General features: G+C 49.4%; 2 protein-coding genes across 3 annotated transcripts in view; both read left to right on the top strand.

Annotated features, from left to right (window-relative positions):
* Positions 1–7,446: 7,446 nt before the first annotated feature.
* Positions 7,447–17,421, top strand: LOC144727517 (cysteine-rich motor neuron 1 protein-like). Its single transcript, XM_078606392.1, has 4 exons — positions 7,447–7,468; positions 8,142–8,345; positions 15,113–15,247; positions 17,232–17,421. The coding sequence occupies exons 1-4, from the start codon at positions 7,447–7,449 to the stop codon at positions 17,411–17,413; spliced, it is 543 nt and encodes a 180-aa protein (XP_078462518.1). The 3' UTR covers positions 17,414–17,421.
* Positions 17,422–19,181: 1,760 nt separating this feature from the next.
* LOC144727463 (kielin/chordin-like protein) overlaps positions 19,182–27,638 on the top strand; it is a 16,222-nt gene continuing 7,765 nt past the window's right edge. Inside the window, exons 1-4 of one of the 2 annotated variants that reach the window (XM_078606317.1) lie at positions 19,182–19,623; positions 20,750–20,971; positions 22,756–23,058; positions 26,081–26,182. In XM_078606317.1, the coding sequence (XP_078462443.1) occupies positions 19,542–19,623; positions 20,750–20,971; positions 22,756–23,058; positions 26,081–26,182 (709 nt within the window). In that variant the 5' untranslated portion in view covers positions 19,182–19,541. Of the gene's footprint in view, positions 19,624–20,749; positions 20,972–22,752; positions 23,059–26,080; positions 26,183–27,638 lie in introns of both variants that reach the window. The other variant, XM_078606316.1, reaches the window with a different exon arrangement.

The raw sequence follows: 27,638 nt of genomic DNA, 5'->3' as shown, positions 1-27,638 counted from the left end.
GGTTCCTGCCACGTGTAAATACTCAATAAATGGCTGAAAACATCTCAATATACAGAGCACCACAGAGCTTGGACATTCGTTGGCGCCGGCTCAATGCGTGGCTGCATGATCGCTCGTCTGTGGTTCCTCGTGCTTCTGAGTCGTTCTCTCTCTTTGAGAGTGACTGAGTACTGTGCGGTGTGTTACAAGTCGAAATGATATGTAGAAAAACTGCTGAATTTGGACTGTGATCAAAATTATTAAATAAGAGGTAAATAGGAGCACGGTCAATGCTTTCGGAAAACTTAATTTGGTCATGAAAAGCAACGTACGAATGTGGCTAAAGAATAATCGTTTTCAATCGGTGAGGTTACTGCCTGCTATGGTGTACGGATCAGGGAGAAATATCTTATTGGTGCGCAGAGAAACGTGGAACGGTGCAAATGGAACATGACACTGAGTGACAGATAGAGGGACACACTTATTAAGGAATACAAATGCAAATTGGAGACTTCATACTTTAATTAAGGAAAGTAAGTGCCACTTGGTCAAGACACTTTGTTGGAAGGAATGATGGCTTATGGACGAGATTGAAAGGCGGCAAGGGGTGAGAACACACCCAAGGGGATGATGACCACTGTGGAGATGGAGTGGCGAGATTAGCTAACGTTCCTAGCCAGACGGATTGTCGCATCGAAGGGCCACGAGGAATGGAATTGGCACCGGGAGGACTCCATCCAGTAGCGGATTGATCAGGGCCGATCATTCTAGATTTGAAGCTTTCGTGACTGCAAGGATTCATATTCTTAGGTTTTTTCGGTAAAGTCACGTAGATAAAAAATTAAAATTAATAAAAGTAAAATAAAATATAAATAAATATAAAAAATCACGACGTTTCGGAGGCAACACAAGCTTCCGTCTTCAGGTGGAACCGTCACAGCACGATAGCTGTACTTGATACGATAGCTGTACTTGATACAGCAATCGTGCTGTGACGGTTCCACCTGAAGGCGGAAGCTTGTGTTGCCTCCGAAACGTCGTGATTTTTATTTTATTTTTTATTTTACTTTTATTAATTCTAATGTTTTACCTACGTGACTTTACCGAAAAAACCTAAGAATAGGGCCGATCATGGTGACCATGTTGATGATGACATCAGCTCCCCGCTGGTAAACACCGACTGTGTTGCATTAAGATGACTCGGGCATTTTGCACAAATCACGAAATGTCACTTAGTGCAGCAATGGTGTTGTACCGAGATGGGCACAGTGGCGTATGCGGTCATCCGGCGTGTTGTAGACGGGGGACGGTGGCTCACGCAGAGGTTTGCCGCACGCGTGAGTCTCGCACCTCCAGGGAGAGGGAGGTGAGGGGCTCGCGCAGGAAGCAGGCTGCTGTCTGGATGTTTCGGCATTATCTCCGAGCTTACATGGGTTGTTGTCTCTCAAGGTACTCTGGTTTCCTCCCTCATCATCATCCATGACCAATCCACTGCTAGATGAAGGCTTCCCCAAGCGTGAACCACCTCTCAGGGATTTGCTATCGAACTCATCCAACCAGCACCTGCGCACGCGCTAATTTCGTCGTTTCATCTCCTCGGTGGAGATCCTCTAAAACACATTCCATTCTTTGGCTGCCACTCCGTAACAATTCTTGACCAAAATGCCAAAGAAAAAGCAGTCGTCAGTAGATTCTTGAGACGCAGTTGACGCTTCCTGGAGCGAGTGATCACCATCATAATTCTTAATCGCTGGCTCGTTGTGTTTAACGTGAGAGTAAGCGGTACGTCGCAGTTTGTACAGTTCCATTAATAAAGAATTTCAATCCGTGACCTTGTAGGCACCCGTCATGGTATTCAGTGCAGCCGTCCCGAAGTCAACCACGTTGCCTCTTAGGGGCCTCCAGTGGAGCCAAAACGGCCACCAAAGCCAATGGGAGCCTCCGTTGTTTGGACAACATGGAATTCCACTCCCGATGAGCAAACACATTGCATGTTTCAAATGCTAATCTTTCAGGAAGAAAAAAAACTCCCAACAAGAGCAAGAAAAACCACGCACAGATCCAAGGCCGTTTCACAGAGCAGCAGTGATTTTTGTGCATTCCAACAAAGCACGTGATCACAGAATGTTAAATGTCATTACCAGACCATTGGCTGCACCGATGAATTATACACCAAGAGCATTCGACGGTGAAATATTGGCCGTGGAAAATGTTGAATTACAGACGAATTCAAACACTAAATATATATTTTACATTTTAAAGAAATGTATTGGTGACCGAGTGGACTGGTGTCTACTTAATGTGTGAAGAAGAAGCGCATCGAGACGGGGATTTGTGTCAATAGTCTCAGCATTAAAGGCACAGTCTTGTTGAAGGAGGCCGGGTGGCTCAGCGGTCAGAGAGCTCAACTGACACCGCTGAGAACTTGGGTTTGAATATCCGGGCAGCCACCCGTGTTTAAACCGTGTTTAAACCATTTTTAAACTGTATTCGCAAAGTGTACAACATCGGTGGTCACATCCCGGTCACCAATGACTGCACACACACAAAAAAACATGTTCAACAAATATATACTTAATTTGCCTACATTTCAGCTTTGGGAATTATAAATACCAGTTTAACTGTAATGTGGTAAAATAATCTCATAAGAGAGTACATGGAAAAGTAAATACCCTTGCTAATTAAAGATAGAGAGACGCTTCGAGGGCTTCCTGTGATTCGCATGAACAATCTCTTCTGCAGACATTGTCCGACATACAGGGGGGCTGCACTACTCTGTGAGATTTACGAATGGATCATTGTTTTTTCCCCACGATTCTCATAGTATAACTGGAATACACCGGGTAGAGGGATGGGACTTTAACAAATGGGCATAGTCTTGTGAGCAATTTGACTTGCAGTCACAGTACCTGGTTTGTGTGGGAGGGAGTAAATGGGCGCGTGCCCTTTCAAGAAACATTTTCATGGAAGTATATTATTATAGATGCGACAAAGACGTCGCGTTGTTTAAAGACATTACACCACTGTATTTACTCATCATGCCGTGTGGGCGGTTTACCCGTTGGGTCATATGAACGTCTGGTCACGACTTGACTGTTGCCAACATGTAAAAAAAATATCCCCCATATAGCTTCAAATACTGTTGGGGGAGCAAGTGCCGTTAGCAAGCAGCGCCTATGAAGGCCGGAACGGCACAGCACCACACCCGACCGCCTTTGTCTCCCCCAGCGGCGATGTTTTTTACTCATTTCAGGCCCCGTCGACCTGGGGGACGGGCCCATGACCGGTCCACACGCACGCACGTGCACAGCGCATCTGTAGCAATATCTGGATGTGTGTCGCACTCCGTGTGCTTGATTGTAACGCGTTACAACACTGAGATATGCACCCGCCCGCGGCCCGTTTGTTGCACGCGAACTGATTGTTTCAACTGCAAGGCACCGGGGGGCTGGGGGGGGAGGTGGAGAGGGGGATGGAGAGGGGGGTGTAGAGGGGGGTGGAGAGGGGGGTGCAGAGGGGGGTGGAGAGGGGAGTGGAGGAGGGGGGGAGGCGGAGTTCACGACAGCTCGGCGCTTTGTGACCGAGCCGGTGTGGGCCCCGCAATGCGTTGCGCTCACATCATCGCATCTGCGCGAGCACATTCAAGTGCCAACGCGTGGAGCGTGCTACGCTGCAAAGAAGGAAGAGAAAAAACAACTCGAGCGAGCGAACCGAACGACAGACACCCCCACCCACCACCACGCGTGAGCCCATTGACCCCTTAGGTGAAAATTCCTGCTCATTTACCATTCGGTTCGCTCGCTTTTGTGTCCCTAATAAACGTCTTTGTTCGCTCTAATGCGCCGGGCTTATACGGGGGTGGGGGGTGTGGTGGGGTGGGTGGGGTGGGGGTAGTGTGGTGGTGTGGTGGGGTGGGTAGGGTGGGGTGGTGTGGGGTGGGGGGGGGGTAGTGTGGTGGTGGGTGGGTGTGGTGGTGGGGGGGGTAGTGTGGTAGTGTGGTGGGGTGGGGGGTAGTGTGGTGGTGGGGGGGGGGTAGTGTGGTGGGGTGGGGGGGTAGTGTGGTGGGTGGGGTTGTGGTAGGGGGGGTAGTGTGGTGGTGGGGGGGGGGTTGTGTGGTGGTGGGGTGAGGTAGTGTGGTGGTGGGTGGGGTGGTGGTGTGGTAGTGGGGTGGGGTAGTGTGGTGGTGGGGTAGTGTGGTGGTGGGTGGGTGTGGTGGTGTTGTGGGTGTGGTGGGTGGTTAGTGTGGTGGTGTTGTGGTGGTGGGGGAGGGGTGTGGTGGTGTTGTGGGTGTGGTGGGTGGTTAGTGTGGTGGTGGTGTTGTGGTGGTGGGGGGGGCTTCGCGCGTGGTGCGCGCCAGCTCCGCATTGTGCGCTTCTAACGGGGGGGGGGGGGGGGGTCCGCGGGGACGTCGGCTGATGAGCACTTCCAGAGGCGACCCCCAATCCGCGGCGCTGAGGGGGGGGGGAGGGGGGGGTCGAGGCGAGGGAAGTCGTCGTGGTGCTGCGCGGCTGCTTGTCTCGCCGTGTGCCCTCGCCAGATGGGCACGTGCACGCAGAACAAAGGCAAAGATACACCCCCCCCCCACCACGTATAGCCTCAACAGACTGTTGGGGCAAGTGCCGCTAGCAAACAGCTGTGAAGGCCGGGACGGTACGCACGGACGTGGGTGGACAGCACCACGCCCGGCCGCCTTTGTCTCCCCAGTGGCGATGTTTACACACCGCACCAGGCACTCGTTTGAGGCTGATTCGACCTAGGGGAGGCCGAGGACCGGCTCAGATAATCGTCACCGGTGTTGGCCGTGAGCGGGAATCGAACCCGTGTCGCCAGGTTCGGGGCGCATAGCGCTAATCACTACACTACCGCTCCCCGCCACACACAAAGACACGCGCACACACACACACGCGCATGTGAGTGTGTGTGCGCTGTCCAGCACAAAAAGATTCAAATTAGCAGCGGGTTTGACAAAGTATTGTAATCACTGCCGTTGACCAAACAGCGGGCTCTGCTGTCATTTGGCTCGGCGTTGATTTACGGCATCTGTTGCCTCGATGGGAAACTTTGCGTGCGCAAACATTTGTAATGATGTGTATTTGAGCATTAACGTTTTAATTAATGAACGTGCCGAGCTCATATTTTAAGGGCTGTCGTGCGTTGTACGTGAGTGTGTACAAGGAAGAGTTCCGATTAAATAAAGGAAAATGTAACAATGGTCGTGAAACATGTATTGGTCGGAAGGCAGATTCCCAAAACAATGTTTGGCACAAGAAACCGCCAAGTCTGTCGAAATATATAATCTGGTCAATTTCCATAACTTCTCGTCAAATATATCACATTTTTACGAGGATGAAGCCTCGCGTGACCCACAATTGATACCATATTTTTTTTACAAATATTGATAAAAAACATTTTACAATTCGATTCTAATTATTTAAACCGATCTGTTTACACATATCAAAAAAAGTCCCTCCCGCTCAGTTCTCTAAGCTACGACCTAAACCGAAAAGCTAAAAAGACGTTCCCGACACGCCGGCCATGGCAAAGGAGGGCTCCCCACTGGCTCCCCTCTCTAAGCCCAACTCGCGCGGGGGGGAATTGAAACCCAAACAGCCGTGGCGCCGGGCGGCCACCGTCCCAGACGCCTACGACGACCACGGCTTCGAGTGGGGACGTGCGAGTCGGATGGAGACTTGTTATCATTCACGACGCGTGCGGCGCTGTTACCACCACTGCCTTCATCATCCCCACCCCTCCTCTCTCTCTCGCCCTCCGCATCTCGCGCCCCGCCGCGAGACGCAGCAGCAGCAGGCATGAGCGCCGGCCGGCCCGACTGCTCCCAGGCACGCTGCCCCGTGCGCTTCTCCACACGCTGCCCGCCCGACTCGCTGCTCGTGGAGGGCACCATGCCCCCCGAGGGCTGCTGCCCGCTGCCCAGCCGCTGCGAGTGTCGCCCGCGGGAGCGCTGCCCCCCGGCCGTGTGCTCGCCGGGCGCGGCGCCCACGCGCCTCGCGCCTGCCGACGGCACCCCGGGCCGCTGCTGCGAGCTGTACGCGTGCCGAGCAGGTGGGTTCCGAGTCCACGCGGTGAGGGGGGCAGGGGGGTCTCAATGAACCCTCCGAATCGGAGTGGTAAAAATACGAGGAGGTCAGAGGGGAAGGTCACCAGCACTGCCCGTCGCTCGCTTACGTCGCTGTCGGCGGGAGGGCCTCCGCCAGGGGAAGGTCTAGAGAGCACCTCCGTAGGGTCATTGGTCTACTCTTCCATAGGTGGGAAGTACCTGCACGTCACCCCACCACGTGCCACCTGCCAATGGGCCCAAGTGTTACTCGTGTGTACTACCGCGGGGTGATAGAGGCGGGGAGGGTTGACGGCAACTTGCGTCGTGTTTCAAGTGCCGCGCCGGGAGGTCGAATCGAACCGGAGACCGCTGCGTTGCAAGCCCGGTGTGCCAGACACGAGACCACGGCAGCTTCCCAACTTCATCCTCATCTTAGCGACAATGCCGTGAAAGGCGCTTTGGTCTGGAGTGGCCGTGCAGAGGCCCAGACACCACCGCACCATGAACCCGGCGACCTGAGTTTGATTTTTGGGCTACGGCGAACACGAGTGGCGAGTGATATACGTGCTGTTCTGAGTCTCCCTTCGGCTGAATCAGCCTGATAAAGAGTGCCTGGGACGATGTTTAAAAGCATCTAGCACGAAGACAGCCAGGAGTCGTGCTCGCCATGTCATCCCCTCGCTTGTGCCCCAGGCGAACTCCACTTTCATCAACAGTGGACAATCAACTGGGACATATGGCGAGTTGGGCAGCCCCTCCCTCCAACAGACCTGCCCACTTTTGAATATCAACGCCCATTTAATCAATAGCCACCCTTCAACAAATATAATCGATAGTCAATCAATCCTTAGGCTCTTATTTAGGATGATCCTTAATTTGGATGTTTGGCCACCTACATTAATTGTATAGCTCTACACAGATTGATTCAGGAATCCGATACCGTACAGCCCTGCCATCTGTCATCTGATGATGAAAGGTGAACTCGGAACTCGTGCAATGACAAGTCCATCACGTGGCGTCAGAGAATTGACCCAGGAGACGGTGGCTCGTGACTGCGACCGAAACAGCCTAAAGAGGCCAACTACCCTCAACCGTTTGATGCGTTTTGAAAAGTTATTAAATTAGTTGCGCAGATTATAATGTCACAATATATTTTAGAGAATGAAAACGTCATTTGTTTTTTGTTGATAATAACCATGAAACGATATCTTGATGGTATCGGCCTGCTCAGGGAAGAGTCACACTCTGACGTCCCTCAACAAGTCCCCAACTCTCCCTCTACCAACACGCACGCACCAGCACGGCCAGGGACGGTCAAACAACCCCCTGACCGAAACGCATGAAGGGGGCCTTCAAGTAGCAGTGAATTGCTAAAGGGATGTACAACGTGAGCATCACCAAATACGAACATGCAGGAGCGGGTGCTGAGAAGTGAGTGCGAAAGTAAAGAAAAAAATGCAAAAAGCCACCAAGCCTGTCGCAGGAACGGAACGCGGCCGACGAGAGGACGGCGGCCGACGAGGAGATGGAGCGCTGAAATGAGACTCGTGTGCAGCTAGGTGCTGGGTGGATCACCACCATCGTCGTCGTCGTTATATCAAGAGGAGATGGCGGTGGCTTGCGCGACACTTTCACCCAGCAATGGATTGCCCGAGACCACGAGGTCGGCAACCTTTCAAAGCAGACAAAGAAGATTATTTTACTAAAATAGTTTGAGAGCAGCAGCATCACACACAGAGCTACTTGAACACAGACACGGCAGGTATACAGCGGATGACAACAACGCACATTCTGACTTAAATAGCCAAAACAGGCGATGGAATAAACTACATCTATTTAGTTTTGTTCCCCTTCGTTATTCTTTAACGATACCTCACATTTTTGTTGTCACCGAGACATTCCACAGTTACCCATTCCCTGTCATGTTTAATACATTGCTAAATATCTCTGCGTTAAATGACGTTCAAGATGTAAGCGTGGCGAGTGGGTGAAGCCAAAGAGGCCGCGGCGACGCGGCACCGGAGCCGCGGGTTTTGCCGACCCCTGACCTCGACGTCCGACGAGCCCACGTTGATGCGGGCCCCTGTTGCGCGCGTGCCTCCAGACGTCGGAGGCAGCGTGGAGAAGCCGGGCCCTGCCGGGTGCCTGGCGGGGGGCAAGATGCGTGCGGAGGGCTCCCGCTGGCGCGAGGACGCCTGCACCAAGTGCCGCTGCGTGGGCGGGAGCGAGCAGTGCGTCACGCAGGCGTGCGGGCAGCACTGCGAGAAGGGCGCACGCGTCCCCGGCGAGTGCTGCCTGCGCTGTCCAGGTGCGAGGGCGCACGGGCATCGCGCTCAACGCCTGTGTCACCTAACTACCGCTACCAACAGACAATGTGACGCCTGTCCCACCTAACTACCGCTACGAGCAGACACTGTGACACCTGTCCCACCTAACTACCACTACAAACAGATGTTGTGACGCCTGTGTCACCTAACTACCACTACCAGCAGACGATGTGACGCATGTCCTACCTAACTACCGCTACCAGCAGACGCTGTGACGCATGTGTCCCAACTAACTACCTCTACGAGCCATGGGCGTCCAGGAGGTGCCGTTCGCTGGCCCGTCAGGGGGATGCGGTACAGCAGAATTGGGGTTTGTTCGACTCTCATCAACAGTCACGCTTATCAAACAAAATAATACTGATGGGTTGGATTTTGTCACCGGCAAAAATATGTAGCGTTTAAATAGGCGTTCGACATTGATGCAGGAAATTACGGATAAATAGCATAAATTTAGTTATTAGCTTTTAAAAGTAAATTTCATTGAAAGTTAATCTGATTTAATCGTGTTATTTAGCCATAATCCTCCACAGCAATTCTTAACGTGCCGTGTGTTGGCAAGCACGTGTTAGCCTGTCACGTTGGATGGACCCATCGATTCATTTAACTTTTAAAAAGCTGTTAGCAGCAGGTCAGGAATTTTCATGGGGCTGACTTCCTCCTCCCAGCACTAAGAAAGCGTCTTGCGATGGAGTTTCTACACACAGAGAGCGCTGCCTGAAAATCGTTCCACTTGTTGTGGGACGTGACGGTTCTTATGGCAGGCGCGTGAAGCAAGCGTATTTGTGTTTGACTTGTAGGAGGCAACTGCTTGCTGTGAAGGACACATTGGCTTGCTCAAAGCACACATCTCGCTGCCGCACCAAGGGCATCTTGAAGAGTAGGGTTGTCTCCCGCCCGAGCTTTCAATTATACAAGCGCGACATTGACCGATATGACGCTAGCCCGATTATAAATCTCAAATAATACAAATCTTAGATGGTTTCATTGTAACACGGCCGTGTATTACGGTCCGATCATTCAAGCGATCGATTGTGTAGGTGCAAATTTGACGTATGTTTATATTTAAAGAAAATGTCCTAAAAACGTAAATGTTGTGGTTTACTCTCCAACACACAAGCGGCGTGGTGCTGAACTGGTCACAAATTAGCACGTTTTGTTTACGTGACAAACTTTACTAATTGGCTGTGTCGGGTGGTGGCGGGTTTAACAACACATTCATATTTACGCAATCTAACCCAAAAAATGATATTCTTAAATTAAATGGAGTAAATTTCCTCATAAAGCAGTGCATAATTGGAAGAATTTCATTCTTTTGAAACCAAGAGAGAGCCCATTAGAATACAGGCCCCGTTCGCGTTATAGTCATTTCCCCGCACAAGCCAATCAAGCCGTGTTTGGCAGCCTGGCAGCAGCGGCAGGCATTGCGTATTAAATGATGCTCACTCTCCCTTTTCGACAAGAGCTTGTCAATCAACCACCGCTCACTACACCACCCCACCCCACCACTAACTTCAATGCGCATCCTCCCAGCTCCACAATCCCACTTTGAATCAGCGGTTCAAATTACCTCTGAGCCTGGCGCCCTAACTGTCCAACATAACAAGGGCTCCACTGTCAAAAATATCATGGCAATTATGTGCTTGACAGTTTTGAAGCTGAATCTGTGTGGGCTGCACACTTGGGAGAGAGAGAGAGGAGAGAGAGAGGAGAGAGAGAGGAGGAGGAGGGCGGTGGGGTGTTTCCGTGAATGTTTGGTCCGAGAAAGAGTCGCGGGTCCTCGGCTCTTTCCGGCGTCGCCACATTATGGTGTGAGCATCTCGCGGGCGCACACACAGGTGCAGTGGAGGCACAGCGAGCTCGCGCAGGTGTGGGGGCGTTTCATTTGCGTCGTGCCAAGCGGCACGTCCGCGGCGCGCGTGCACTCAGATGACCCCTTTCCTTCATCGCGGACCTAACGGTGATGATGAATTGTGGGACTAATTGATCATTCGCGTATCTGGAACGTAAATAATTGTCTACGTAACCTGTTTACTATTCCACTGCTATTTTAAGAATGGCGTGATTAGAGTAACAACAAAAGGTTACCGCGATGCATAATCGTTTTGGTGAGCGCTCTGTATCGGTAACACCATCTAGTTCTTTCGCGGGCACATCTGTGGTGCAGTGGTCAGTGCTGCGCTACGAACCGTACCACCTGAGTTTGATACCCGGTCATGGCTAACGTCAGCGGTGGGTGACATCTGAGCCGGTCCTGGGCTCCTCCTTCAGTAACCGACACTCACAACTGACCAGCGTGGTGAAGTATGGTCAAGCATCCTCAATATCCAACACAGGACGGGGGAAACCATGTGGCAGTGACTCGACAAAGGGCTGTGACAAAACGATGGTAAATAGGAAATGCTTAATTGACATTTGCGCCGCATTCTGATTCTGTTTTGGGTTTTTGCCCGTTTACCTAATCGTCTGTAATACAAGACGCGTCACTGTAGCCAGCGAGTGTCACGATGGCTGGGGGACGCACGATTTAACCAAATTTCACGCTCCGGCGAACGCGCCACCCACAACAAGGATTAATTAAAACCCGTCTGTGATGATAATAGCGAAAGAAAACACCGGTTCCAGATGCCCCTCTTCACTCCCACCCCCAACTCTCCCGACCGAATAACCCCCTCCCCCCCCCCCATTCAACGAGATAATTTATACAAAAAGTCACTATACGGCTAATGCATCATGAGTTTGCATGCGGCATTGCTTATCGGGTTAAACACGGGCCCGCTATATGTTTTTTAATGGAGCCCTCTTCTTGCCGATGCGGTACGCTGGACCCAGCGGCAGCATTTGGTGAACAAGCATGACTCTTGCTTAAATCAATGCTGCCTGATAATACTGTGTTGGTCTGGAAGGCCAACAGGATGATCTATTAACGATACTTTTAAAAAGTAACAATATTTTAAAAGATGTCATGTGGAGACATCGAGCGGAGTTACATATATTTAAACAAACATGTAATTGTTTAATTTTTTTCAGTGTCGATTTTTTTTCTCAGCTGGACCCTAAGGCCATTTGTCATGGGAATGGGGAGATGCAACTACGTAAACAATATCATTACATATTATAAAATGTATACAAGTGTTAAACGCATATTTAATTAATATTTATAATTAAGCAAATATTAATTATATACAATTATTAAATATTATGAACCTTATGGTGGGACCCCGGGGTCCCATAAGCCCCCGGCTCTCGCATAAACATATTACATTTAAATACACTTTCGAAAAAATAATTTACACCCTTCTGTCAATCATCGTGTTTCTCAGTGTGGATTTGTGAGCACACTTTGTAAATAGTACATAAAATAGTACGCGCTTTCAATGCGCTGTTCATATTGTAACAAGCGTTTATACCAATGTTACTCTACAGAATAGTGGGTCGCCGCTCCTCTTATCCACATTGATACGAGCGGTATGTGGGGACTAGCTTAACCGCAAAAACAACCTATCTGCACAGATGCATACGGACAAGAGAAGTATTATCAAACAGGATGAATTAACGGTGCGACGCATCTCATCTGTTCAATATCTGCAGGCAATAGGATTGTCATCGATTGGTCCTGGCTGCAGACATTGATAGGTCACAAGTAATAATGAAGATAAGAGAGCAGTTTCACTGTATGATGCATATCATTATGACAAATGAAGGACTTAAGTCGTGTAGGCAGTTTGAGAAGCTTTGGATAAGACTCATGATCCTGCCCATACCCAAGGATGGAGTGCAGCATTCGCTTATTCAGCTCTTCTGCGCATTCGTCCTCGCTGCTGCGCTTTGACGACACGACAACAGGCGGGTCGCGGCGTTTGTGTGCGCGGTGGGACGGAGTCGCCATAAATACATAAATTAATTACGAGTTTGACTTCCGTTTATTCGGGACCCCGGGGTCCCGCCATAAGTTTCATATATGCGATAAGCATAATAATTATATACAGTCGCATCTCCCCATTCCCATGACAAATGGCCTTGGGGACAAGCAAAAGAAAGGAGAATAAAAAAACAACATATAACAACAGTGCAGATTGCTGTCTTTCTCACGGGAAATGTTGTGTCTCACTGACATAAGGAAAGTGACTCATTAGGGGAGAGGGTTGGAGCTGGCACCCAACGTTGCTTGTCACGCCATGGGGTGACGCTTCGCTCGGAGATTAGTTGAACAAAAAAAATCAAGGTTATTATTTTTCCAAGCATTTTAGTGTTTTTTTAAAGCATTTTGGCAAATATCTCCACAGCGTTCCTTGGCCAGTGTTATTTTTTCTTTCTCAGCTGAGTCTTGTACAGGGGAAAAAACCGTCCACACACACAAGGGTAAATAATTAATAGTAATGATAAGTGCTGTTTAAACAAAAAAAAATGTCGTGAGGGGCATATTGCGGGTTTATTGCCTGCCTGGTAATGACTTGTTTTAATAACAGATATTTAGTGTTAATCACGCGGTGTAAAATAAAAAAATATATCAGCATCATGCCAGTAATTCATTCCTTTTTATTTAGTGATTAATTACAAATATATATTTACGTTGATACCCACGTAAACAGGGACACCACCTACTGTATCTGTAAGCAAGCTGTGACCCTTAATCCAGCAGTCAATTTCGAGCTGTTGTTTTTTGTTTGGCAAAATGAGTGGGTGCATTTGGCTGTGACACCAGCAAGCGGCTGCCAAGGCAAGTGTTGTCAGCGAAAACCAAGCCAAACACACAGCCTCGAACGCAGTCCGCATAAAGAAACCCGCCGGAGTCAATGGAATGAGCATCAGGCAACGAAATGGAATACAAATAGAGTTTTTGTCCCCCGTTTGCATTAGTTTATTTAAATATATAATTTGTGGGGGAAAAATATTCCCCCAACCAATTTTATTCCGCTGTGTTATCAGCTCGACGTCGTTAGACGCACGATCCATTCGGATCTCTCACACAGCAGGGCAACCCTTCGTTTGAGAGAACGGTCCGTGTAAGCGGATATCACAGAGATACCTCTGCGATCGCTTAAAGTGACTTCTGGTCCACACAGCAGAGGGCAGCACTTCCCCACCCACGCTGCATATGACAGTGATTTTCACCACGTGACAGTCAAAAATAATGTTTTAATTCTCAGATCTGGAATTAGCCATTCTAAGTCTAGAACCAAATTTAATGCGGCGGTTTTTCAACGCTGTCATTGGCGACCGCGCTTCGACCATCAGCTGTCATTTGTATTCTTAAACACAATCGTTATTCCAACCTAAGCTGGTTGCATTTAACCCTGACTAGCGACTCGGGGGTTAGAGGTCAACACAGAAGATATTTCCCAAGCTCCACAGCAAGGTTGGCTGCGCAAAGATTACCAGGCACAGGAGGTGTGTCCCCAGAGCCCGGCCGCTCGAGGTGACCCACCCTGAACACCTGCACTCATTAACCGCACACTACTGCCTTAAGCACGGCCATGGAAACACATCTTTCCCATTAAACTGCCTGACAATGTGGTTTGTTTTGTAAAGCCCTTATATACCGTGGCTTCACGGGGCACAGCTTGCCGTGGGGAGTTTTGACTATTTACTGCGGGCGGATAATTTCCCAGGGGCCAATTGGCTTTAGATGGGGTACTCCTTTTCAAAAAATGAACCTTAAAAAAGCCCCTATTTTCCTCAATTATGGATAAATATACTGATTTCTACATTCTCTCCTCAACAGCTTAGCCTGCGACGGTATGTGTGTTATTATGTGTCTCGCAAATGGAAGGCTGAACTTTATTAAAGCATCTATTGATTTTGTGTGACTGAAAACATTTGAGCTGAAAATCATGTTATTACTTTTAAAATATGTATTTTTATTCAGCCACCCGGTAAATACTGGGTTGCATTGGCTTTATATTTCTGATTTGCCACACTGTCATTTTTTTTCTTCCCAAGATAATACCCGCTTAACCAAACCTCCGATTTATTCAGCATGTTTAGTTTAGCATTGCCAATTTTTTGTTGTCAACCGACCAGCCGAATGAAGGCCTCCTTCTGCTTTGCTGGTCGTGAGCGTTGCTCTGAGCACACTTTACCTCGCTGGTCTGCCACCAGTTGGTGAAGGGGGTGGTCCAGAACTGGTTCACATTTACTCGCCGCTGAGATTAAAACTAAAAACGTGTTTATTTTGCTAGGTAACGCCCACTGACCTGGCTATCACAAATGATAGCTCAACGAAGTGGCTCATCATGTGGAGATGTATAACAGCCAAATACTCTAAACACGTGATGTTGATTCTAAATGTGGTGGGAAAAAACCGGAGGACCCGGAGAAAAATCCACACGACCACGGGGAGAACATCTAAACTCCAAATATACAGGCGTCAGGTTCGGGATCGAACCCACAACCTCCTGCATACCAGGCGAGGAAGTTAACATCTCCTAGCCACCGTGGCGCCATTAGTCATGGCCGGAAATCGAATTTGCCAGTCGAATTGGCAGGCTCCCAGCACAGTGCATTACCAATTGCGGCACTACTTCACCACGACAATTAAACATAGGGGCCATAATAACATCGGTGATGACACGGTTATGATGGGGAGGGTTTAACTGCTTAGGTTATCTCGCCGTCGTGCAGTATGCTTCTCTGCTCGGCACGCTGTCCGACGTTTTGCTCTGCGTGTTTCAGCCGAACAATACGCGGCACATCCCGAAAACACGTCGGAGAGCGGTGGAGGTGAACGATTTGTTTTTCGTGTGTTCAGGGCCAGAGGAGTCATCATCGGTGACCGCTTTGCCCCTGACCTGCGACCCTCTGACCTGTAACCTCACGGAGGAGAGCTGCCCCTACGGCTTCCAGCTGGACGAGAAAGGCTGCCGCACGTGCGGCTGCAAGACGAGTGAGTGCCTCTCCGCGTGCCGGAGAGAATTGCTCGATTTCCCGAGCCCACAGTCGTACACAGGGGCCAGATTAAGTTTGATGGGTGCGGGAGGGCTGGCTGTGTACATTTTGGGGGCCCCTTTTTGTCCACGATATCCAATTCTTCCCCTTTGCTCTTTGACCGCCGTACTTTATTGTTATTCACATTGGTGATTTCAGTTCAGATGCTCATTTGTGAAATGCGAATTGCAAAGCTAAAGCAATGTTAAAACGAACGAAACTATAAACAAATATTTCGGCCCATAACTGGTGGTAGTCGTCAAGTACACACAGTAATGCCTATGGTGTTAATTGCCAAATAACATATGCTACGGTATTGCATTTTACCTATTTTCAATCTGTGATATATTTTTTGGAGGGGAGGGGCTCTCGAAATCCGAGGCCCCTGACTGCCGCCTCTAAAGCCCCCGCATGAATCCGGCCCTGCACATGCAAAAACATCCTAACAGAGGACCACAGAACTCGGGCAATTGTTGGCGCCAGTTCCAGCTGCCTTCCCTTTTGTCTGCGGTTTTCCTGCACCTTCGTGCAAAAAACATGCGAACGTCGTAAACTCTTCAGCGTTTAGAGATGCAATTTGTGTGAATGACGTTATATAATATTCCAAAAGTATTAAGTGATTATCATTATTCCACTTGAACCCATAGTAGTATCTGTATTAACTGGCTAGACCAGCCTTACTCTTCGCGCGTCATAGTTTTATTCAAATATATTTGGATATTGTATGACCCAGTCGTATGCATAATGTATTATTATGCATCTGTACAATATAATCCCTTTATTTTAAGACCAAGTAAGGGCATGTTGAGGGCAGCCGCATATTTCAAGGGAGACGTGGGTACAATACATACAGAAAAATGGCATAAAACATTCCAGTGCAACAAATTTGAGAGTGAAAATCATAACAGCGTACATAAACACAGAAACAGATTTTTCATGGCCAAAATAAAATTGAGAGTTAAACACCATGACAGATAAACATTGGCTAAGTGCTCTAATTTAAACTCCAAATCAAATATATACAGTTATGTTTAAAGTGAAACACATTTAAATGCAATCAAGTTAAATAATACATACACATAAAAAAAATCTATATTGTCTACACACTTACACCGATCAGGTAGCTAAACCATAGAGCGAGCGGTTTGCAATCACAAGGTGTGCGAGTTCAAATCCTGGTTGGGGGCGTTGACTCAGTCCATCATCTCTTTGGGATCGGTAAAATTAGTACCTGCTCTGTGGGCAAGTCAACAGTGGTTGTCCGATGAACTCGTCCCAGCCATAGGGATGTGGAGTTTTCATCAACCGGCTCAGGGCTGTAAACATATGAGCACCAATGCCTCAAATGCTCATTTGAGCAGGAAATCACTTTGACTTTGCTTTCAAAGGCTGTCCCACCGATGCATCTGAGAGCTACAACTGACTTTGATCCGTCTATATACCTACGAACTGCATGGTAAATTACACAATTGGTTATGCTATTTCATGTGGGGTAATGGTCATGTTACTCCTCTAACCCAATTGTGGAGCATCCTGAGATACGTCACACATTGAGAGGGCCTACGAATCAATTTGAGCGGCTCAATGCAATTTGATGAGGGGGTGACCACAAGTAGCTTTATACACGTGGGCAATGATTCACGGGGGAGACTATAGTACAACCTGCGATGAATCGGATGGGATTGAGGTCGTCGCAAGCTGCTGCGAAGAGGTTAAGCGGCTTAAAATTGGATCGTGGACTTGCGCTACGTGAACGCCACGTTACCCTCGCAATTGCGCGAGACGTGTTCACACGTCGCGTTACATGAACTTTCCGAACTTCGACCGAGCGAATATATAGTGACGCGTGAGCTTCACACCCCCCCCCCCCTCCCCCCCCCGTGTGATGCTTCCACGTGCACATTGGCACGCACGGGCCCGCGGGGCGTCACGCGCGCGCGCAGGGCACGAGTTCTGCAAGGTGCTGCTGGCGGGCTGCTCCCTCGAGTGCCCGTTTGGCCGCCGCCTGGGCCCCCACGGCTGTGAGATGTGCCGCTGTCGCCCCAAGCCCAAGCGCTGCCGCCCACTCGTGTGCTCCAAGGCCTGTCCCCACGGATACATGTACGTGCGGCGGCGGCGACGATGAGTAACGGGTCACTCGTGACAAATGTTTCGTCACGAGCCTTTGAAACGTAATTTTTGTGTTTCTTGTGTATCCGGCGCTGTCGCTGTGTGAAGATCACGCGCAAAAGCATTCGCTGAGTTTATAACAATCTCAAGGCGCTGTAGAATGTGTAAGGCGCAAGGTTTTTGCAAGGTGCAGGAAACCGCCGACAAACGGGAAGGCAGCCAGAATTGACCACAACACCAATTGCCCAAGTTCTGTGGTCCTATATTGGTATGTGTTTGCCATCGCTATTACTGAGCGTTTATACATGTGGGAGGAAAACTGAGTTCCCGGAGATTTAAAACAACATAATGGATTGTTTGTGTTCCAGTTGAGTTTCCCAGATATGTGGTAACCTTAGTCATAAAAGAGTTCTAAAACCAACTGTGTTTGTTACGCGTGTAACAGAGCTTTTAATTCATCGTTTATTTTGCTCAAACACATCGAATAGTGTGCATTAGTTACGCTAATGGGATGTCAATGTTACATTCAGGCTAATGGAGCAAACAAATCTGTCTAAATGAGACAAAATAAATGAGAATCAATGCAAACAAGAAGGTAAAAATGAGAGGAAATGGAATCCACTCTAGGATCGAATTTGCTACCCAAAATATTACCAATTCACCAAATCTTCGGGATCAATGGTTACATGCCGAATGTGTACCATATGTTTTGAAAAAAAATGTTAAATTGACAAATTTATTTTCAAATGCGCCACTGTCCGATACCGAAATCTGCAAATATCAGCGTGTCTGATGGCCCTTGTAACCGACTGCTTGTACGTTTTTCCGAGTGTTTATCTGGCATTTCCCATTGGCCCCACCTGCCGCTCATGTGCCAGTCACCTCAGTCAGTCAGAATGATAATCTTTGATTAATCCTGGAGGAATCCGATGAGCTATGAAGCTCTTTTTCACAGATGCCCAGTAGGGGCGGGCCAAAAAGTGACAATCGGAGCGCAAAGTCAGTGAACCCATAACGCCAGGGCCCTGTCGCGTGATCTTCTGCCGGCAAGCCTTCAATGGCTCGCGTGACCTGAAAGTGCACCTAGCTTGGCACAATCGCCGTGGTGACGTCGCCGGTTATCTGCCGGTTCCCGTTGTGGGCGCAGACGGACCCGGCACGGCTGCGAGACGTGCCGCTGTGTGCGCTGCGCGGCGCTTTCCTGCGACAAGAAGTGTGCCCACGGCTACGAGGTCAACGGCAAGGGCTGCCCCACCTGCAAGTGCCGAGGCAAGGCTCGCCGGTCCATTCGTTCGTCCTTCACCGGTTCATTCGTTCATCCTTCACCAGTTCATTCGTTCATCCTTCACTGGTTCATTCGTTCATCCTTCACCGGTTTATTCATTCATCCTTCACCGGTTCATTCGCTCATCCTTCACTGGTTCATTCGTTCATCCTTCCCTGGTTCATTCGTTCATCCTTCACTGGTTCATTCGTTCATCCTTCACCAGTTCATTCGTTCGTCTTTCACCGGTTCATTCGCTCGTCCGCTCAGTAATTTTCCACGCGTGTCGCACTCCGAACCCGCGCTCGCGTTCACCAGCGGCGTGTTAACTTCCACGCTTAATTAAATAGACTTTTTAAAGTTTTCTTCTACAACATCAGAGTGCAGCTGCACATTAAATATGCACTACAATGACAATAGATTTGAAGCATGTTTTTTGGGAGGGGGGGGCAGAGCTTTGTGACGTCATATTTAAGGGGGGATCTGACTTTTTGTGACGCCGTGTGACGAAGAAGGGGGGGGGGAATTCAAAAATCGTCAAAAATCGCGTGACGTCATTTATGGACGGCCCCAAACTCCCGCGACTGCTCCCGGCGCGGTTGCCTTGCTCGCCTCAACGTGAAACTTGTGGCCGTTGCCTCCGGCATCTTCGTCGGCCCTACGAAAGGGAGAAGACGCCTTAACGAAGGTCGTTCGCTGTATCGCACCTGCCCCAACACGAACCCCCCCCCCCACCAATCCCACCACCGCCCCCTCCCCAGCGCTGTCCTCCGAGGGCCCCGTGGCTCCGTTCTGCCTCTCGGGCGACGGGCGGCGCTACCGGGACGGCGACGATTGGCACGACGGCTGCCGCTCGTGCACGTGCCTGGCGGGGCGCGAGATGTGCACGCTGCTCACCTGCGCGCTGCCCCGCTGCGCTGCCCCCACGATGCCCGCGGGAGCCTGCTGCCCCACCTGCCCCGGTACGCGTGCCCGCTTCTCCCTCCAGCGCAGTTGCACGGCTCGCAAGACTGTGACCGCAGCTGTCTCTCTCGATGCGTGCATCTTGACATTACCGCATTTGCAAGGAATATACAATTACTATGCAGTGGAACCTCGGTATACAACCGCTTTGGAATACGTCGAATTTGGTATACGTCGTGTTTTTTCGAGAGAAAAAACGTCTTGGGATACGACGTCTTGTTTGGGATACGACGCGTTTGCTAGAACTTGTGTGGGTCGGGATGAGTCACCGCGTACCCGCGTGTGCCCCGTTCACGACTGAAACAAAGCGAGAGGGGCGGGGTGGCGGGGGGGAGAGGGGCGGGGGGGAGGGGGCGTGGGGGGCTGCCCCCATGGAGGGTGGAGCCCCGGGTCGAGGCGCGCGCGACGTGCGGGGTTGAAGCACACCTCGTGACCAGCGCAGCTGGCAGCAGTGCGGTCACGTGGCTTCTGTATGCATTTTAGTAATAATTAGTGTCTAAATTATTTCATACGACCCCATTAATGTATAATATGCCATATAAAATATAATTTATTTTCCTCTGGAACGGATTATTTCCTTTCCCTTTATTTCTTATGGGGAAAAAATCGTTTGGTATACGTCATTTTCGGTATAAGTCCTACCTTCTGGAACGAATTAACGACATATACCGAGGTTCCACTGTATACACAGTACTGTAGTACTGGCGTGGAGTGGTGGCACAATGGACGTGTGAAAAAGAGCTTTACAGCTCATCGGATTCCTCCAGTATAAATATTCTGATTCTATAAACACACTATGCCGTGAATCGGGCAAACCCGAGTTTTGATTCCTCCACCACGACCAACAGCGGCGGCGAGTGGATACCACTCACCAACAAGCAACATTGACAAGCGGTTACAGGTACAAGGGCTGCACCTTTACCCTTTGACCTACAACAACCGCCACCAAGTGGCGGTGACGACACCACAACGCTTGTGCCAGGCTAGGTGCACGTTGAGGCCACGTGAAGTGTCGAACGCCCCCTGGCAGGTCACGGTGCAGACCCAGCAGGTGCCACGGGTCGACTGAGATGACTGGCCGATGCTATAACACACCTATCACACACCTATATCACACACACACAGGCCAGAGGATGGTGGCTGACCTGGCACCGCAGCCCAAGGACCCCGCGGTGTGCGTCACCCCTGCGGGGCTGCTCGTGTCGGGCGGGGAGACGTTCCGTCTCGACGGCTGCACGCGCTGCCTGTGCCGAGCCGGCCGGGTTCTGTGCGACGCCGAGGTGTGCCCCCCGCTGCCCTGCCAGGACGCCGTGAAGACACCCGGATCCTGCTGCCCAATGTGCCCCCGTGAGTGGCCATGCAACAAGTCCGTCTATCCATCAATGACTCCAGCCATCACAATCGGCCATTCCATCCTGAGATGAATCCATCGGTTTATTCATTCATCCATCCAACCACCCACACATATATCCGTACGTTAAGTGATTTACTTATTCACACATTAACCCATCCTTCCATCCATCGATTAATCCATTCATTTATCAATCACTTAATGCATCCATCCATCTATCAATTTATCCACCCATTCATCCATCCACCCATTAATCCAGTTATCATTCCTTCAACAAGTAATTTGATGTGATAATAAAGCCATCAATGTGCAGTTGCAGCATTGAAATATAATTTAAAATTGATCCAAAACCTCGACGCATATCTGTACAATACGGCTATGTACAGTAGAAGTTACATTTTGATTAAAGACTTTAGTCTGAAGTGATTGATCGAGAACATACTCTCATTTCTGACTGATTTCGAAACAAAACCAGTGGCATTTACCTTCAAATTTCCTTCCCTGGAATGACAGTTGGGAGAAGAGTATCGTCACCCACAATGTAAATCAACACCAGTGGCGTTTCAGATGACACTATCAAGTGATTGCATTCACAATAGGCGCCCATTACGCACTTTTGCCTTTTTGAACATTTTGTCCCCGATTGCGCTTGAGGGGTCATCTCACGAGATGAAGTGAAACCCTTCGTGTTAGAGAACGGTCCACGGAAGCGGATATCACAGAGCTACCTCTGAGATCCCTTGAAAGTGACCCCGAGTCCACACAGCAGGGGGCAGCTTCTTGGCTACCACACCGATGCAGATAAATGTTCATCACGTGACACCAAAACAAATATTGATCATTCTCAGAGCTGGCATTTATCAAACTCAAGTGCGGAATCAAATGTAATGAGATGCAAATATTTGTGAAGCGATTGGTGACCGGGCTGAGGGTATCAGCTTGAGAGTTCGTTTTAGTCAGAGGGGTCCGCGTGGATTTTAAGGATCTCAGCGGTGCCAGCTCAAAGCGATTGCCACTTAGTGGATGGCCACCGAGTGGATTTTACCCAAGGATCTCAAAACGGTGCCAGCTCAAAGCGATGCCCACTGAGTCACCTGGGCCCCCTCCCAGGAGGTGTGGACCAGGCCACTGTGCTCATTGTTTAACACGTAGCAGCAGGCTGTCGCGAACAATATCATCCATAGTAGAGGTGTTCTTGGGTTAGAGCGGGTAAATGTATGTGTCGTTAAACCCGCCACCACCCGACACAGCCAACTAGTAAGGGTCGTCACGTAAACAGAACGTAGCCTATTCATCACTAGCACAGCACTAGTGTGTAGTGTATAGTAGTGTAGTGTATAGTGTAGTGTATAGTAGTGGTGTATAGTGCAGTGTATAGTAGTGTAGTGTATAGTGTAGTATACTAGTACAGCACACCGGTGTGTTGTAGAGCCAAGCCACGACATTTACTTACATTGTAAACGTTACGGCTTGGCTCTGCAACACACACACACCGCGTGTTGCTGTGCTCGTGACGAATTGGCCACGTTCTACTAATAGGGTTTTCCCCCTTTTTTCTGGCAACAAAACTGACACCTTTTGCAAGGAATCATGCTTCCATTTGTTCGCATTTGACTGCAAGTATTGTGGTTAATGTAAGCATGATTCCTTGCAAAAGGTGTCAGTTTTGTTGCCAGAAAAAAGGGGAAAGCCCCTATTAGTACATTTTGGTACTGGCAAAGGAGGTCCCATGACGTGGCCACGTTCTGTTCACGTGACGGCTTTTTTTCGCCACCAGCAGCGGCCACCGCCGCCGCCGCAGCGACTCCCACGAGCAACGCGTCGCACGGGGCAGTCAACAACAACAACAGCGACGAGTCTCACGGGGCAGTCAACAACAACAACAACAGCGACGAGTCGCCGCCGGCAATGTGCCGCTCCGCCTCGGGCGCCATGTTCCTGGCGGGAGAGGCGTGGAAGCGAGACGCGTGCACGAGCTGCGCATGCGCCGCGGGCGAGGTCACGTGCCACGCGCCGCGCTGCCCGCCCGCCACGTGCGCGCGCCCCGTGCTGCGCAAGGGGCAATGCTGCCCCTACTGCCCCCGTGAGACTCACAGCCCACCACCACCACCCCCCCTACTGCCCCCGTGAGATACACACACAGACCACCACCACCACCCCCTACTGCCCCCGTGAGATACACACACAGACCACCACCACCACCACCACCCCCTACTGCCCCCGTGAGATACACACACAGACCACCACCACCACCCCCTACTGCCTCCGTGATATATACACACACACAGACCACCACCACCCCTACCACCACCACCCCCTACTGCCCCCGTGAGATACACACACACAGACCACCACCACCCCTACCACCACCACCCCCTACTGCCCCCGTGAGATACACACACACAGACCACCACCACCCCTACCACCACCACCCCCTACTGCCCCCGTGAGATACACACACACAGACCACCACCACCCCTACCACCACCACCCCCTACTGCCCCCGTGAGATACACACACAGACCACCACCACCCCCTACTGCCCCCGTGAGATACACACACAGACCACCCCCACCACCCCCTACTGCCCGCGTGAGAACATCCACAGACCACCACCTACAGCTGCCCCTACAGTTCCCCCGCTTCGTTAGGGCGTTCGCTCGCTGTGCAGGCAGGAGGGGTGAGCAGTCGCAGCCCTGCAATTGCTCGTTCGCGCCACTGCTGCCGGAAAGACCTCCACTAAAGGGAGATTGTCAAAGCCCTTCTGCTAGTGTGTGTGTGTGACCTACTGCTAGTGTGTGTGTGTGACCTACTCCACTGCTAGTGTGTGTGGTCTACCCTTCTGCGCTGGCCAGATGTTTTGGAAGACGTGGGAGTCCCCACGCTTTCCGTTTACAAACGTGCACGTCATTGATATCTCTGGAACGAGATCTATTTCGGCAAAATGAATGCTCATGCGCAAAGGTGAAGGTAGTGGTTGGTGGTGGTGGTGATGATGATGATGGCAAAGAAGATGCTACCCCCCCCCCCTCAAGACGTCAGCAGCTCAGGTTAAAATGAGTATCTGGTGTGATTTGTAAAACAATAGCACTGGGGAGGCAAAGCAGGGTGGGTGTGATATTGGCCAGACCACTCAGCCGAACGTCTGCGCCTTGCCAATACTAAGAGGTGTCCGATCACAATTGTCTCTAGAGTAGGACGCTCCACAGGGGATCTTTGTCTTCTGTATATTTGTTTTCGTAGTTGTCTACATGGGGAGCGGTGGTGCAGCGGTTAGCGCACTGCGCCACAAACCTGGCTCCACGATTCCTGCTTAAGGCCAACGCCAGTGACGATGATCTAAACTGGTCCTGGGCCTCCCATAGGTCGACTCAGCCACAAATTAGTACCTGGTGAGGTGTGTAAACATCGCCACTGGGGAGACAAAGGCGTGGTGCTGGCCACCCACCCCCTCGTGTACCGTGCCGGCCATTCATAGCTACTCGCTAACAGCACTTGCCCCAACAGTATGTTGAGGCTATTATGGGGATCTATAGCTCTGCATGTGCATGAGTGGATTCACAATTGTGTGAGATGGGCTGGTCTGTTGGAGGGGCTAGCATCATTGTCAGGATGTCCTCAGCTGATTTCCCTTCGCACCTGTGGCACAATCTTGCATATATGGAGTAGGTAATAGGACTCGGATTGTAATAGTGAGTGATGGAACAATCACGTTCGCTCGGTAGAACTGGAAATAATATTCATTATTAAAGTGCACTGAACAATTCAGTTACATCCATTGTTTTCCAGGTAGTGATTGGCTGAGCAGGGTCCTAACCCTAACCCATAGCGCCTGGCGAATTGGTGCCGTGCATTCAACATGAATTAGGGTGAAATATCTTCCGAGAAATTCTGCCCGCCGGCTTTTCCAGAGAGTCATAAAACAAAGTTTGCATGAACCGGGCCACCGTGTTGTCTTGCAATGCCATTTGCCTTTTTACAAACACTGCAAGTTAGTTTGAAAACAAACTAAACTGGTTTACATATATACTATCATGTGAAAGGAAATACTGTCACGAAGCGGCATGCATAGGGGCACAGGAGAATTGGATGTAAAGAATACAAGTTAATTATTATTTGGTTCTTTCGGTTAAGTCACGTCTAAAGATAAAATAATAAATTAAATTACAGCTTACGACGTTTCGATTGCAACACAAGCAATCATCATCAGGTATAATGAAATAGCGACATAAAATCTAACCAGAAAACTATAGACAGACATATTAGCAGACAGATATCACCAAGATACATAGCGAGAGCAACACAGGTAACAGATTTTATGTCGCTATTTCATTATACCTGATGATGATTGCTTGTGTTGCAATCGAAACGTCGTATGCTGTAATTTAATTTATTATTTTATCTTTAGACGTGACTTAACCGAAAGAACCAAATAATAATTCCTGCAGTCACGAAAATTCTAAAATTAATACAAGTTAAACCCACCGGAATGACATTTAAGCGAAACATCATTCAGGAAAGGAACACAGTGGGCAATAACAACCACCGTTCACCACTAAGCGTCAGTGACGTCTCCACAGTGCTCGTGCCAGGCTAGGTGCACAATACGCAGCAGCACAATTTTGACAAAAACCTGAGCACACTGAAAGCTGTTACTTTCAACGAACCCATTGATATTTGATATAAACCAATGCAAACAGGGACAAAGCCGATCGTGCTTCGTAGGTATGCGTGTGCGCGTAGAACGTATGTCACTTCGCGTCGCATTTACAAATACCGTTATGAGTAATTTCATTTAAGCTTGGAGGCACTGTTTCAATCAATCAGACGTGACACCTTCCCTCCCTAGCTGAGGGTGCTTGTTCACAAAACTGTCAACGTCTTTATGACACTGGGACAAATAACTTGGGGCATTTTGTGCCTTTTTCTTATTTCGAGGGATTTTGCATGCGTGCGTGTGCGTGTGTCTTGACAAACGTACGAGTCTCGATGTGTTGTTGTTTATTCGCTGGCAAGCTTCTGCTCACGTTAATAAAAGCGAACGCGGTCTTTCGGCTTTGCTGAATGATTCATATCTCCCACCCCGGCATTGCGTCTGACCTCAGGAAACCCCTCGCTGAGCAACGTTCCGAGAATCCCCGGCACCAAATTGGACAATGAGATTGAAGTTCGCGCCCCTCTAGGAGAGCAGAACGAGAGGACGCAAGGTAATGAGTCCCAGTCCTGGATTTAGAGGCTCCTACATTTTGCGCAAACCGATTTGTATTGCTTAGACATATACACACGCACGTTGACACTCGCGTAGGCATGCTCGCGATGGGAGCATTTTGTAAATTGACATCGCAATCACCTTACACCAGTTGCTTATCTGTTTTATTTTCTCAAATTAAAACATTTCATTTTCTCGGGAGGTAGAGACGTCGCTCGCGTTAGCAATCTGGTTTTACACGTGGGCCGAAATAAGTCAATTTAATTACAGGCGTGACCGTACTAAACTTCATTCTGTGCATTACAAATAAAAATACATCTAGTTACTACCATGGCAGTGGTGCACAAGTGCAAATAACATCAACAATTCGACAGATTTGTCAATAGCACTGCCCTAAAAGGAAAACTAAAAATGTATAAATAATAATGTGATGTGTTGGGCAATGCCCCTTCATCGCAGCAGAGAAATGTCAACCTATTATACGTCGATTTGTTTCCCTTACAGGGCAGTGTTATTGACGAATGTGTAGTCTTGTAATACGGTACAATGCAGCGCAGAGGTTATCAAAACGGACACTGCTGAACATTCCATGAAAGACCTCGGCTCTTTTATTTACAGCGATAAGAGGGTAAAAAGGTGTTATTTTCTAGGCAACAGTGCAATGAAATGTACAAAGGAAACGTGCCTTTTGCTTTGTACATTTCCCATCTCCATTTCCGAGCGGTGAACAAGAGGCCTGAATGTGTTTCCACGATCTATTAGGGCTGCTCTGAATTGTCGAGTCCAGCGAGCGGGGCAACACAACATGAATAAGTGACGTTAACAAAGGAAAAGCCAGCGCAATTGACTGATAAGGCCATGCAGGGCAGCATGTTCCAACCACGGGCAGGCTGCTGTTGATTCAATATAAATACTCACTTCTCATTATTTGATTTTGTTGACTGTTGTTTGTGCTCTTAACAAGCCCCTAGGGGTCTCCAGAAGACAAATTGATTTTCGTCCCCTCAATTTCTATATTTACCGAAGGTGAAACGCAAAGGGATTTAGAGCAAACCGCGTTCGTTTGTAAAATAAATAAATATAAATCCACTGCTGCGTGTTTTTTTTGTTCCTTCGCTGTAATTTTACAACGAAAAGCACAATTCGGGAGAAAGAAATAGAACAAAAATCTCAACAAACGTGCACCGTCAATTGTTTTATTTATAAGGAGGAGGGTTGACACGTGCTACGCTTGTGGACAGGTAACAAGGCCGTGTTTAGGAAAGTCGACAACCCCAATTCCTGGGCCGGTCAATCAGCCGGGCGCGCACACAACTTGCGGCCCCTTTGTTTACTGCCGGGCTCGAGCTAATGGCCAAGGCGCCTATTGGGACTTCCGTTTCCATCGAAACGGAGCTCATCGCTTCGATCGCCTCCTCTCGCTGCGCAAATTACACATTACTTCAATTGGCTCG

This window comes from Lampetra planeri, chromosome 25, assembly GCF_965212315.1.
Source record: "Lampetra planeri chromosome 25, kcLamPlan1.2.h2, whole genome shotgun sequence".
NCBI lineage: Eukaryota > Metazoa > Chordata > Hyperoartia > Petromyzontiformes > Petromyzontidae > Lampetra > Lampetra planeri.
Note: the sequence above shows the minus strand (reverse complement) of the source record. Positions and strands in the feature narration are given on the sequence as shown.